This window comes from Gigantopelta aegis, chromosome 4 (genome assembly GCF_016097555.1).
Source record: "Gigantopelta aegis isolate Gae_Host chromosome 4, Gae_host_genome, whole genome shotgun sequence".
Lineage (NCBI taxonomy): Eukaryota > Metazoa > Mollusca > Gastropoda > Neomphalida > Peltospiridae > Gigantopelta > Gigantopelta aegis.
The window spans coordinates 86071265-86085905 of record NC_054702.1 but is presented as its reverse complement, the minus strand read 5'-3'; the positions used below and the strand labels follow the sequence as shown (position 1 = coordinate 86085905).

General features: G+C 35.0%; 1 protein-coding gene across 7 annotated transcripts in view; it reads right to left on the bottom strand.

The window, feature by feature from the left end:
* Positions 1 to 14641, bottom strand: part of LOC121371289 (MAP/microtubule affinity-regulating kinase 3-like) — a 51887-nt gene that overhangs the window by 24955 nt on the left and 12291 nt on the right. For 4 of the 7 annotated variants that reach the window (XM_041497073.1, XM_041497076.1, XM_041497077.1 and 1 more), the window contains exons 7-13: positions 13917 to 13973; positions 13325 to 13460; positions 10430 to 10530; positions 9882 to 10001; positions 8536 to 8635; positions 4797 to 4909; positions 1403 to 1592 (exon numbers count right to left, since the gene is read on the bottom strand). In XM_041497073.1, coding sequence (XP_041353007.1) covers positions 1403 to 1592; positions 4797 to 4909; positions 8536 to 8635; positions 9882 to 10001; positions 10430 to 10530; positions 13325 to 13460; positions 13917 to 13973 — 817 coding nt within the window. Of the gene's footprint in view, positions 1 to 1402; positions 1593 to 4796; positions 4910 to 8076; positions 8177 to 8535; positions 8636 to 9881; positions 10002 to 10429; positions 10531 to 13324; positions 13461 to 13916; positions 13974 to 14641 lie in introns of all 7 variants that reach the window. The other 3 variants (XM_041497074.1, XM_041497079.1, XM_041497075.1) reach the window with 2 other exon arrangements.

The window sequence follows — 14641 nt, the reverse complement described above, 5'->3', positions numbered from 1 at the left end:
TTTATCTGTGGTGAAGTTCCTGTTACCTACATTTAGCAAGACAGAGGTAAGGAAAAGAATATTTGTTTGACACTACCGTAGAATGTTTTAATTACAGCTATTTAGGGTCCAACATATGGTTATTATATGGTTAGTCAAGACAAAGAGAAAACCTGTTGCCATGAAAACGGCTACATCTACCGAAAAGCAGAAGGAATCTCTTGTATGTACTTCCAATACAAGACAGTACATACCACAGCTTTGATATACACCATTGGGGACAAGAAAAAAAAGTACATCAAAAGTGACTGATACCATGACCTATCCCACATGACACAATTTTAAGGTAAATCTTTACAGGTTGTTTTACTGTCAAGCTTGCTACTACCAATTCCAAAATAATGTTTGATTTTAACAAATTATATATTTAATACACTGCAAAACACATAGTCCTATAAAATGTTATTCAATTTAATTGGAAACTTTGTTTTGTTAAAAATAGCAACACAAATACTTGTCAGCCCCTATATTTTACTCGCATACAAACAGCAGTCATGCACATATTAATAAATACTGGTACTAAAAGATGCACAATTTAACGTGACAATAAAATTATGTATGACCGAATGCACAATTTAACATTTTAATAAAATATCTTAAGGATATATTTTGCATAGTGTTGTAATTTTACAATATTTTGAAAAATTTAAATAAACTTTGTTCTTCAAAGCCGCAGTCTCAAGTGTATTTTTAATGTTCAAGCATTTAAAACAGATCATCCACATTCAGTTTATTTTCATGATGCAATATATATTGGTTTCTATTTCAACCTTGGTCATATAAAAATAGAGCTAGCCATTATTAGCTAGTTTGATAATCTTACTTTCCATCTCTTCAGTTGTACAATGTTCTGGAAAAAAATGGCAATGATACTTACTCAAAGCAGTTGATGGTGAAAACACTTGAGTTTTAATAAATTGCAGTGGTGGTTTTTGTTGGGTTTTTGTTTGTTTGTTGTTTGTTTTTTTTTTTGGGGGGGGGGGGGGGTGTGGTTGTCGAATCACCCCCATCCCCAACAATGGTGTCAATGGGCTACAAAAAGTAAAAAAAGCTACACACAAAATTTTAGTTCAATATCTTGAAGAATTAAAGAGACTGAAAAACTATGTGAGACAGATAGACTATTGTTGAACCATTAAGAGGACTAATAACCAACCACCTGAATCCAATATTATATTAAGTCAGTGTTATTTAGTAAATGATTTAATACAGAATTGGGTGGTGAGATATTTTTGGCGAGACCGCAGTGTTAAACAAAGTTATCATGAATAAAACATTTAAAAATTGTGCATCTTATAAATGGGATCAGTAAGTGCAAAACAAAAAAATAAAAATAGTGAAGGCCAATCACTGTAACACCAACGTTTATTACTACCGTTGTTCTCTCCACCATGACTGAAGCGACGGATTTTTTGAGTCGCGCCACTTGTAGCCGACTGGCTACGTGTCACCTTGTTTGGAGACTGATTTGCATTATCACCATGAGGACGACTTGGGGTTAACGTCAATTGTCGTAAAGACAAATTGCTTCCAGACCTATCACTGCCTTCCAACTGAAACACAATAAATAACCATTATAAATTAATTAGACAAATACATAATAAAGAAGTATTTTTGGAGGTAAATAATAAAGTATATCATACAAAAATGAGGCCAAACCAAGCACTAAACCAGCTAAATGCTATTTTTAAATGAATTAATAAATGACTGTTTAATGAAATCCCAGTACTAAAAAGATATTGGCTATTGGGTGTCAAACAATGGTAAATAAAAGAATAAATTGATGATAAACATCAATATAAAAATTCAAACTTTTGTGATTATTGTTCATCAGAAAGGATACAAGGGGACGTCTGATGTAGGAAGAAATTAGTTTTCAAAATGATTTGTAAGTACTCCTTAATGTTTTAGAATGGTGTAGCAATATATGAAACTTGCTTAGCGAATCACAACATAATACTTAACAAATATTCACTGTGATTTTTTCCCCACTTTTTCACATTATATATATACTACTCAAAAGAATTTAAGGGTCAAAAATTTATAACCAAATAAGTTTCAGAGTGTATTAGATTGATGATGTAAACTACACCAAAAATTTAATTTATTGTTCCATATTTACAAAAGACCACAAATAAACGTCACTGTATACAAGAAAGTCACATGACATGCTGTCAAAGTTGAAGGTTGTCAAACATGGATTTTACACATTAGAACATTCGTTTAATAGTGTGTGAATCCACCCCTGGCGCGAATACACTCGACACATCGTTGCCTCATGCTGTTGATCAGACGTCTGAAGAACTCTTGGGGAATGGCCTGCCACTCTGCCATAAGAAGTTGACCCAGATCATGAAGGTTGGCCGGAGGGGCATGGTTGTCCCGAACTCTCCTGCCTAATTCGTCCCAGGCGTCTCTATTGGGGCCAAGTCAGGCGAATATGCTGGCCAATCTATCCTGGCGATACCTTGTTGTCTGAGAAAGCCCGTTACCACCCTGGCGCGGTGGGGTCTGGCATTGTTATCCTGCAGAACTGCCCCGGCCGGAAAATCTCATTCAGATAGCGGATTCCATTAAAATTGCCATCCACCACATAGAGGGGAGTCCTGTGGTGGGTAGAGATGCCGCCCCACACCATGACACTGCCACCACCAAACCGGTGACGTTGTCTAACGTTAACGTCAGCGAAGCGCTCCCCAGTACGTCTGTAGACACAAACCCGACCGTCGTTGAACTGGAGACTAAACCTGGACTCATCAGTGAACATCACTCGACCCCACTGAACACGTTGCCACCGCAGATGAAGTGTGCACCAGTGACGTCTGGCCGTTCTGTGACGTGGTAGGAGTGGTGGTCGAACAGCCTGGCGACGGCAGCGTAGATTATTGGCTCTCAGACGATTGCGTATGGTTTGATCAAACACTCGAGTTCCAGTCGCAGTCCGCAGATTGTCACGTAATCGGCGTGCAGTGGTTGTGCGTTGACGTAGAGCCATATTGGTGATGTAGCGGTCCTCTCTATTTGTAGTGCTTCAGGGTCTTCCCGAACGTGGACGATTTCGAACAGAATTCGTTGCTTGGTACCGTTGCCACAGTCGGCCAACGACACTCTGACTGACACCAAGACTCAGAGCAACTTTTCTTTGCGTATTGCCATCCTGAAGCCAAGCAATAGCCTTTCCTCGATCTTCGATAGTCAGTTGACGTCATACCATTGTCGAATTTGGAGTGTGCACCGTACACGAACGCAAGCTCCAATTATACGGAAATTCAGCATTGGGAACATGGAATACACATGCAAAGCGTGCAAATGAAGCGCTTTGTGAAAAAGCAAGTTATGGGCACTTAGCAGACCTTTCGCTTTCGCCCTAATTTACGTGCAATTGTAAGCATGTTTTCGCCATTAGAACTAGTCGACAGTGTCAATGACAGTGGATTTTAATTCATTTATGGGTTGCTTAGACCCACTTTCGTCAAAATGGAACAATACCATGCGTGACATTATGGTCTAGCTAATATAATTGACATTCAGAAAATAATGTCGAAAATATCGTCTGACCCTTAAATTCTTTTGAGTAGTATACAACAAAATACATGGCCCATAGCAGACACCAGGGCTCGAGATTGCATTAAAGTCAAGTTTATAAACGTTGTGCCCAAATTAACCAGGCATCAAAATAAGCATCGTTTCTGGTAACCCATTTACAGGTTACCACAAAATATAGCCTAGTAACCTATAGGTTACCACAACTATATGAACATCGGTACGAAAAACAAAATCCTGAAGTAAATTTATCTAGTGGGCGCTGCTTAAATGCAGATTACCGAAATTGCTTTGCAACTGCACAAGTGTGCATGGACATCGGTGAAATTTCATACGAGAAAACGAAACGCGGAAGTAAACTCATCCAGTGGACGCTGCTTAAACGTGGAATGACTACAATTACTTACAACTGCGCACGAACATCGATGCAATTCCTTACGAGAAAATGAAACACAGAAGTCTGGAATGCATTGCTTGGTTTACGTTCGGAAACGAAACTACCGTTACATTGAAATTTTTGTCAAGTACGAAAGGAAGGAAGGAAATGTTTTATTTAACGACGCACTCAACACATTTCATTTACGGTTATATGGCGTCAGTATGTCAAGTACGAAACATGTGGTAACCTCCCAGTAACCTGAACTTCCGTTCTCAACTTATTTCGATGCCTGATTAACAAAAAATATTTTACCTCAAAACCAATGAAATGTTATGGTTAATTAGATTAAAATAACTTGAAATGCATTTCTGAATATTGACAACTCTATAACAGCTGTTAATGACAGTACTGAACCAAAACAACCTTCCTGTACAAAGGGACATTTAGAAATGTTTTGCTCAAATACAAGCACAACAGACATTTAAGGATTAGAAAAAAGCTTGGTTAACAAAATAACTAAAGGAAAGAGCTCTGAAAATAACAAGTTGATTATGTTTGTTTTCTGAGTATGCAGGCCTCTGATAACTGAATATTTGCGTAAGCCATTTATGGGTTAGTTAAAAATAAATTCAGGTAACCCATTTTCTTTTTGTGTAACCTGTTGTCCATGTAAATAATGTGCTAAGCTTAAAGCGCGAACAGAAAATAGGTTACGCTAAATTAAGATTTACATGAACGATGTGTGAATGAAACAATTGTTTTCACAATTTTCAGAGGCCTGGTATGTATAAACATTTTGATTATCTAAAAAATATAAAAAAATTGTATAACTCACATCAGATGTTCTCCTGCCTAGCAAGAGGTAACATGCTTGGATATCATCATACTTTTGTAGTCTTAATGACTCCTCTATGTCTTTCCTGTTGTACCCCATGTTGACCATGATTTCTGAAATGCAAATGGACCAATTAGATTGAAATAAACATTAACAGTTGTAGGAAACAGCACGGTTCCAAACCATTCAGCTAACTGAAAAAATGAGGCTAGCAGTTGACTAGGCAGACAAATAAGAAAGCACAGAATAATACAGATTCATTCAAGTTGTTAGTTGACTGCCAGGCAGCTAACTTGAATACTACATACAATCAATTTTAGTTCAAAAAAAAGTTTCAAGTTTTAATGAACTCAAAAGAAAAATCTACAAGAGAGACAAAGTAGGCCTCCATAAATAGCACAAATGATTATTTTGTTCATATATTGTTATACAGTTCTGTGTCAAAACCATGGCTCACTCTGGAACAAATTTTGGTTTTGCCCATTTTCAGATATGTATAGTATTTCCTTGAAAAGTATGGTTAATTTAAAAACTATTGTATTAGTCATGTCCAACTGTTTAAACCACTTTGTATAAAAATTAGCATTTGGCTAATTTGACAGTGATCAGGGTGAGCCTTGCAAAACCTATTTAATGTTACTGTAAAATTTACTAAATGATCAGTCCTAGCAACATAAGTACCGGCGAGGTACATGATACGCCTTCAGGAGTTTGTTCCAATCTAATTAAAATTAGCTCCACTATTACATATGGATCTAACACCAGCCAGTTGGAGCTCATGTCCACCAATCAAAACCTTACTTGCAGAATCCTGCCAGTGATTTAAAAATAATTTGAAAACATTCCGAATTATCCTGAGGGTATACGACATGTTTCGTGTGAATTATGAATGCCTTAAAACATGTTTTGTTTTATAAACTAAATAATTTGTAATGTAAAACTGAAGACTGATTTAGTTAGGGTTTTTTTTTATAAATAAATAAATAATTTTTAATGTAAAATTGAAGACTGATAACCCACCCCGTACGTATTGGTATGGTTCGCTGTACTGCGGCCACTAAAATAGACTCACCCGATATTTTTAGAATTTGTATGCTCCCAAATAACGTTATAAAAGGCGAAGTGTGATTGGTCAATATTTAAATTACTATTTACAGACGAAATGTTACCTGGACATTGTGGACATTGGAGACTACGCAGTGTTGTTAGCAATCCGATTAAAATTAGTTCTACTGGTCTAAATAAGGCATTCGTAATTCACATGAAACATATCGTATACCCTCAGGATAATTTGGAATGTTTCCAAATTATTTTTAAATCACTGGCAGGATTCTGCAAGTAAGGTTTTGATTGGTGGACATGAGCTCCAACTGGCTGGTGTTAGATGCACATGTAATAGTGGAGCTAATTTTGATTAGATTGAAGTTGTTCCTACATCTGAGGTTTGATGGTCCTGTATGCATCTGAATGTAACATATGGTCTGGACAAGGATTTACTGTTATGTGCAGTAGACTGTGAAAAGTAGGTCACAGTGACCTAGTAATAGTACACGATACACCGCCATCTCATGTTGTTCCTACATGTGAGGTTTGATGATCCTGTATGTATCTGTATGTAAGATATTGTCCGAACAAGAAAAAGTTAACAGACGGATGTACGGACAGACGGACGTAAGGCCAACGCCATACCATAATACGACCCATCATAGACGGGCATATAAAAACAGTCTGGCTGGTCCCCAACAAAAATCTGCATTCCCACTTGTTGTCAGGACACTCCAATCAAATACAGAGCATGATATTAAAAAATTTAACATCTACCAACATCTTTACACAAAAAAAGTAGGCATAGCAGCTAAAAAAAACTGTCAATGAAACACATGTAATTTTACCAATTAGATGTCTCAGCAGTCATCTAAGCTCTTAAATCAACACACACAGGCTATCAGAGGATAGCTATATCTAAAGCTTTATAAACTGTATATTTTGGAAAGGTTGAAAATCTGACCCATAGCTAGGCCGTCATCTTTGACCTGAAAAATTAACACATGGATGGGAAACCATATCAACTTCCAGCTTCCTTCTTCAAATTGAATATATCTAATTAAAAGCTAGATCCTGGTTGCTATCTTTGATTTTAGACAGATGTAATACTTTCACCATACTTTATTTTTAAAACACAATATTAAGTGCAACCACACACAATCACAGTGCTAATTACACATATAAATATATTGTCAATTTCACAGATATTAGTTGAAAGGGAAGTATGAAAACTATTAGACATTAAATGATCCATATAATAGAAATATAATGTTATGCATCTACATTATTATATAAAGTGAAGAAGACTAGTTGGTTCCTACTTGTAAAGAGATATAAATTTTGATCAACTACTGCACTTATTTAATTTACAGAAACATTTTGTTTTTTTAAATATGCACAGAAATGTTACATGCATAAAATGAATGCTGAAGTGGATCCTAAATGATCTAAATAATTGAGTGTGAGCACCAGTCAAGTGGGTTGGATGTATTTATGTATTAAGACACAGCAAAATATGGCATTAGTAGAGCTGTGGTGATGGAGTGGCCTGCCTGTGCAGGCTGGGTAGAGTAAGACAGAAGCACACGACTATGCAAAAGCACATCAAACCTAGAAAACAAGGATTCTGCACAGAAAACAAAACTAAAATGTACAGGTGTACAAGCACACAAGACCTCATCCATCTCCCACAGTGAATGTTTTGTTTTTTTATCTGAATTTTACTTATGGTCTTTATAATTGGATGGAAATTTCATTCTGAGGTAACAAAATGAATGATACAAAATTAATTTCTAAAATATGTGCGTGTTAAGAGCTGTGTCAAATATTGTTAAAATAAGCAATCAGATTAATTCATATTTTTAATTTCTTAAATGATTTTGTTCTCCTAAATTTTATTTCCTATTTCTACAAAAACAATTCTTAAATGAAATAACATCAGAAGATTGATTTCATCAAATAGCTGAAGAATTTGAAACGGGATTGCTTCAAATATTAATTTGATAAAGCAACAAGTCTTGCTTCACTTTTGGAAAATTACTTCACTTGAATCAATCATTATGCTTTTATTTAAAAACACAACGAAATTAACAACTAACCATGCTTTAGTTGAAAAATATAAAGCAAGTATATATAGAAAATTAACAGAACGCCAGTCATATAGGAATCCTTGTTTCCAAAGGTATTGATAATAGGCAGCTACTGTTATAGTCCAGCAGCCAGCAAGTCCTGTTACCTATCCGCTGGGGATCAAGTTCATCTCTAGAAGGCTCTTTGTAAGGCTTTAATTCTCTATCTTCATACGACGAATTGATCCAGCGGTCTTTCATAATGGTCTGATCAAAAAATAAATATCATTCAGTAAAGCAAAACAATATCAACTAATTTTGAAAACAGAAGGATCTGAAGTGAAATTCACTTGTTCAGTCTTTTTTCTTGAGATATCCACAAGTGCAATGGATTTCTTTACAAAAAAAGTCTGTGGTAGGTTTGTTGTGCTATGGGGTTTTTGTTTACATTTTGGGGATGATTATATTTTTGCTAATACTTGTCAATCCAAAAATAGCACATAGCCACCATGAAGCGCATGCATCATGCAACATCCTTCTGTTTCCATTGCACAACACATACATGGTGTACAGCAGACACTTAGCTACGGCTACCCAGTAAACAGTTGGGCTCGCAGTACAATTACCTATTCTGATATGGTCGTTTATGTCGGGAGGTGGTTCTATGTAAGGGTTTAGTTCATCATCTTCATAACCTATATTCATCCACTTGTCCTTCATAATGTTCTGTTGCACAAAAAAGGAAGAAAAGTACACATGGACATTAAGTTTGGGACAATAGTTACACTGGGTCACCGTCACTAGCCACCTCTGTATATGTTTATTCTTGTAATAATGATTTTTCCTGCAATATAAATAATGAATCTGCATAGGACTAAAACTGCTCCATTAAAACAAAACCAAAAAACTCAAAGGGATGACTAATGAAACGAAACAAACAAGTTGTTTCTGAACTGCAATTGGAAAAAATGATATATGGGAAAATTAGAATGTAAAATGTTAAAAATTTATTCATGTTAACATTAACCGAGCAAAATCAAATGGGTGTTTAATGACACTCCAGCACAAAAAGATAGATACATGATTACAAATTATATGTACAAAATTTAACTATTATGTAAAATGTTAATAGAGGGGGACACAAATGGACCACTGCTGTAGTAAATATTTTCGGCTCACCATAGGTGCTACACAAGCAAGTTCAAACAAAGGAAAATAATAAAAGATTAAAACAATAAGAGGGCTCAAATTTAATGATGGCAATTATAGCAACTGTCTTAGCTGCAGTATCAATTGCTTGAAGTCAGGGGTAGGTTTTTTTTTACGCTGAATATTATTGCCATCATTTGAAGGAATAATTATTAGCTTTTAATTCTGTATTATTTCTTACACAAATTACTGGCTCAAAATGCTCTAGACAGACTCAAAAGGCCAATTGCAACAACCTTTCAAATTTGAAGGTCGAAAATACTAAAGTTTGAGTTGAGGTGTTAAATAGACTTTCGTATCCTTTCCTTGCATAGAAACTTTAGGACTATGATTTTGGGGTAACCATAAAACAGAAAACTTCCCTTTCAAAAGATGTATTAAATATTTATCAAAGATGACGTGGTGATTTGTAATACATCATGTAATTGATAACTTTTATTATGTGTTAGCTAGTCATTAACTTTAATTAAATTGGAGTTGAAGGCACAAACAGTATGTCCATAGATACTTCAAGATGACAAAGTGTACTGAAAATATGAAAACAAATTAAAAAATTGATTAAGTTTTTTTCTATTTTTAACAACTTCACAGTATTCAGGCAATGAATTTTGACATTATTTTTAAGATCCAGCCAGAATCATAAAAATTTATGTAATGCAGATATTTTGGAATTGCATCTCCCCCTAATCTGGGATTTGCAAAAGCATAGAATCCTGCTAAACTCGCAGGCCGATATGAATAAAAAGATTAACAACATACATACCTCTAAAGAGGCCCTTTTAAGAGGGTTTAAAACTAAGAATTTCTTGAGTAAGTTTTCACAGTCCGTAGACATGTAAAATGGTATTCTGTATTTTCCACGCAAGACCCGCTCACGCAGTTCCTGAAAACCAAACAAAATATAAGAAACATGAGCAACGACATTCAGACATTAACACTTCTGTAAAAATAAAATGAAATCTCAGAGACTACTTTTGCCTTTTAACTTATCGAGTGCTTAATGCATCCAGTCATGATGAAACTAACAAGAGTATCTGTACTCTTAAAACAACTGTCATGTCTAGGATTGCACTTTTCTTTACCTTGCTACGGAGCTTATTTCTTAAATTATCACAAAGAATGTTACAGGCAAGTCCAATAAATTTAGCCAATCAGAAATTACAGCAGAAATAAATAAATGTATTCTATGTAAAATGGTTATTTTATGAGCTTTTTTTTTTTTTACTTCCACACGAATGCAGTTTGTCTTGGGTTTGATTACCATAGTTACCGAGTATTAATTAAAAAATAAATGATCAAATTAATACTTACTTTTAAATTTTGGCCATCAAATGGTAGAGATCCACTGACTAACGTATACAAAATAACACCTAAACTCCACACATCCACTTCAGGACCATCATACTTCTTGCCTGGGAAACAAAACAAGCGACAAGAAAAATTAATGGGACATAAATTTAGACATTTAACAAAACATACATTCATTCAATGTACTGGTTGACATATACTATTAAATCAGAATGCTAAGAAGCGTAACTTCACAATAATAAATTAATTAGCCAACAGTAAAAAGGTACAAGTCTAAGTACCAGGGCTTGAATTCAATGTAGTTATGTTATTATTTTCTGCTAATTTAAAATAATTCTACTGTGTATGACTTCATAGTGTATGAACTACATATGACCATTTATTACATACCCATTAAATCTTACTATATAAATACAGCTCTGAATACAAGAATTGAATACAACTTTCCGTATTCAACTCAACTGCCGGAACTATACCGTATTCACGCTACTATTTATAGCACATGGTTACCGGGAATGCCCTTCGCGATATGTAAACAAAGATTGTGCTTGGTTTGTTTAAAATGTTATTTTGTGGAAAATTTGAACTGAAAATAGACAAAAACGGTGACAAATATTTACAATTTAATGAGCGCGATACCAAAACTTGAGACAGGAACACTACTAACCAATGAGCTTTTAATCCACGATATAGTTAAGGTCGACGACAGTCACTTTTTGGACCCTTGTTTTGGCTTCGTTACATCGTACACAATTCTTATTCTTTTTCAATAAATAAAACATCTCCAACCGTAATTTTGTGATATGATATATTTGACAAAAGGTACGTTTTATTTCATTCATCTTTCAAAACTTCAAATTAATATTTTGTCCAGAATTATGAGAAAAAAAAAGAAGTACCGACCTGTAAACAGCGTTGTCTGCTTGTTATAGGAATTTGACAGGGGTCAAGGTTAGTAGACTAGTTTTTATTTTAATGTGGCGCAGCATTGTAATAATACAACTAATTTTGAATTTAAATGACGTCAGTATTCCAATGACATCACTTTGCATCTCCTTACAATAACCATAAACTGGGTACACGACGTTTCCTTTTTGAACAAATTCCAATGTAAAATCGCTATTGATTTTTTTTTCTTCTTAACATTACTAATGCATCTGGATGTCTTTGAACAAAATCTTGTGATTAAAAAATTGCACCTTTTACGAAATATGGATTTCTAGTGAAATTACGGTAAGATACCGTATATCACTGTGTATTAGCCGACTTTTTGATACAAAATTTATCAAGTCAAAGGCTGGGGTCGGCTTATCTAAGGAGTCAACATTTTATTGGAAATGTAAAGTTAGAATAGTGACGTCACGGCTCGACTCGATCTATTGTCATTATTGTGCTCTGCATTTCCGCTTTCATAAAGGTTTAATATTGCATTTTAACACAAGCTATTACAAATAAAAGATATTAAAATTGTATATATATGTTCATCTTTAATAAATGTTGGTGTTTAAAAGTTATTTAGTAATATTTATCTGTTTAAACAACAATAAATGGTGACCGATCAAAACAATTTCGGAAAACTTCGCAGGTCACGTGTCATTACAAAACTGCTTACTAAACCGGTGAACACGTTAATTGTTCCAGCTTCATTTGTTTTGTTTGTCGGCTTGGGATTAATCGACACGGGTGGTTGGGTATGGTAGGGTATAGCCGACTAGTAATGAAAAGACCGATTAGCACAATCAACAATGCAAACAGTCACTGTGTTTTTAACGTGTGGCTGCAATCAAGAATGTTTAGGTATATTTCGCTATCTTGGTACTTATATTTTACGAGAAATAAATTAACCGGACACCGTTTCTATAAATAGAAATCGGCTACTGCTTCCGGATAAGTTTGCTGTGACAAATGACGTTTGAAAGCAGATGTACTTTGTCATTTTGTAGAGACCACACAGACATCTGACTTGGTTAGTTTTATATAGGGGGGTCGGCTTATATACAAGGTCGATAATTTTAAAGCCGATTTGGAGGGTGAAACTAGGGGGTCGGCTAATGCATGTAGTCGGCTAATACACAGCGATATACGGTATGCTATATTTATTGTGTATGAAGCCAAAACAAGGGTTCGAAAAGTGACTGTCGTCGACTTTAGCAACAATGCCGTCTCCTCACGTAGAAAACTTCAATGAACTGTCAACCGGATTATTCAGTGGAGCGATGATTTATGGAGGCACATTTAATTATAAACTTAAACTTTTCAGCAACAAATAATTCCATGAACATCAATAAAAGTAATCACACCGATGACGACTCAGACACTGAGTGAACAATTCTTGAAATTTTTCTTCGTTGTTAAAACTGGCAAGCTGAAGGTTTTTTTGACGTATTACGAGCAAATTAAATATTATATTGTTCGTGAATTTTAGATATTACATTGTCTTTAAAAGGCATTTCAAACAATATCATTAAAATTATAGGTAACTTTTCACTCATTCTTTCTTATTTCTGTTTATTGTTTAAATAGAACTATATTCCTTTGTGTAATAATTGGTGGTTCTTCGGTCCGCGTAGTAAAACAGCTGTCCTAGTGGTGTATATTTAGAAATCCCCGTCATTAGCTATCAGTGTTACAATTTCTAAATTATTATTTGGAATTTTTTTTCCAATTTAGGGTATGTAATAAATACAAAACTACATATATGTAGTTTTGTCTATATATTCCGCCACAAGTCATATCCAAGAATTCAAGGTACTCCAGATTATTTCTAAAAGTCTAAAACTAACTCTTTACAGCCACAGCCAAGTATTTCGACAGCAATTAATATTTTATACCTAGAACATAATTATCACTGCTTATAGATGATACTGATCATGGTTATTAACATTCTTAAATTGTTACCTTGAAATAACTCTGGTGCTGCATATGGAGGACTGCCACAGAATGTATCTAGTTTATTGCCAGGAACAAATTCATTACTGAAACCAAAATCAGCAATCTTTATGTTCATATCTCCATCAAGCAACAGATTTTCTGCCTGTAAAACAAATATATAAAAATAATATTAGGAGTCAAAACAATAGTAGTATATATTTATTCCAAATAACCATCATTATGGGCCAAATTTATGTAGTCCATTTTTCTAATGCAAATGCATGTCATTACATGCGTGCAAGTCAAAAACAGGTTTGTCAATTCAGCCCTACATCGTTTTTGGCAAATTTCACATTGCTAAGGAAATGATGGATTTTACCAAATGAATAATGTGTACTATTAAACAATTTTGTTAGCCATCTTTGGTCCTGTGTGATACAATTATCACCCACCCACTGCCAGTTATACAGTCAATTTGTAATGTTAGGTCCATACAGTAAAAGGTTTTTCTTTTTAAACCATTTTAATGACTGGCATGAAAAATATCCCTAGTAAAACATGTGACTAACATCTGATTTTATACAGGGGCGGGGGAATCATTGACACATCAACTACTTACTTTTAAGTCTCTATGTACAATATGCTTTTGATGACAATACTGAACTGAAGATACAATCTGGAAGAAAAAAAAATGTATTATAAGACAGGTTTCACATTGTATCAATAAATAGAAACATTTAAGAATAAGAAGAAAGAAATGGGTTTTTTCACTGATGCACTCAACACATTGTTACTTCCTGTTATATGGTATTGAACAAATAACTGAGGTGAGAGGAAACTCACTTTCCACCACTCTTTATTGATATGGTCCAGACAAGGATTTGTTGTTATGTGCAGTACAGTGAAAAGTAGGTCACAGTGACCTAGTAATAGAACGGAACAAACTGCCATCCCAAGTTGTTCCTAAATGTGAGGTTTGATGGTCCTGCATGCAAGATATGGTCCGGACAAGGATGGAAAGGTTTTATTTAACAACGTACTCAACACATTTTATTTATGGTTACATGGCATCAGACCACACAGATATAAAGAGGAAACCTGCTGTCGCCACTTTATACGCTACTCTTTTTGATTAGCAGCAAGGGATCTTTTATATGCACCATCCCACAGACAGGACAGTACATACCATGGCCTCAGTTACACCAGTTGTGGAGCACTGGCTGGAACGAGAAATAGCCCAATGAAGCCACCAACGGGGATCGATCCTGGTCCGGACAAGGATTTACTGTTATGTGTAGTAGACTGTGAAAGGTAGGTCACAGTGACCTAGTAATAGTATGCCAC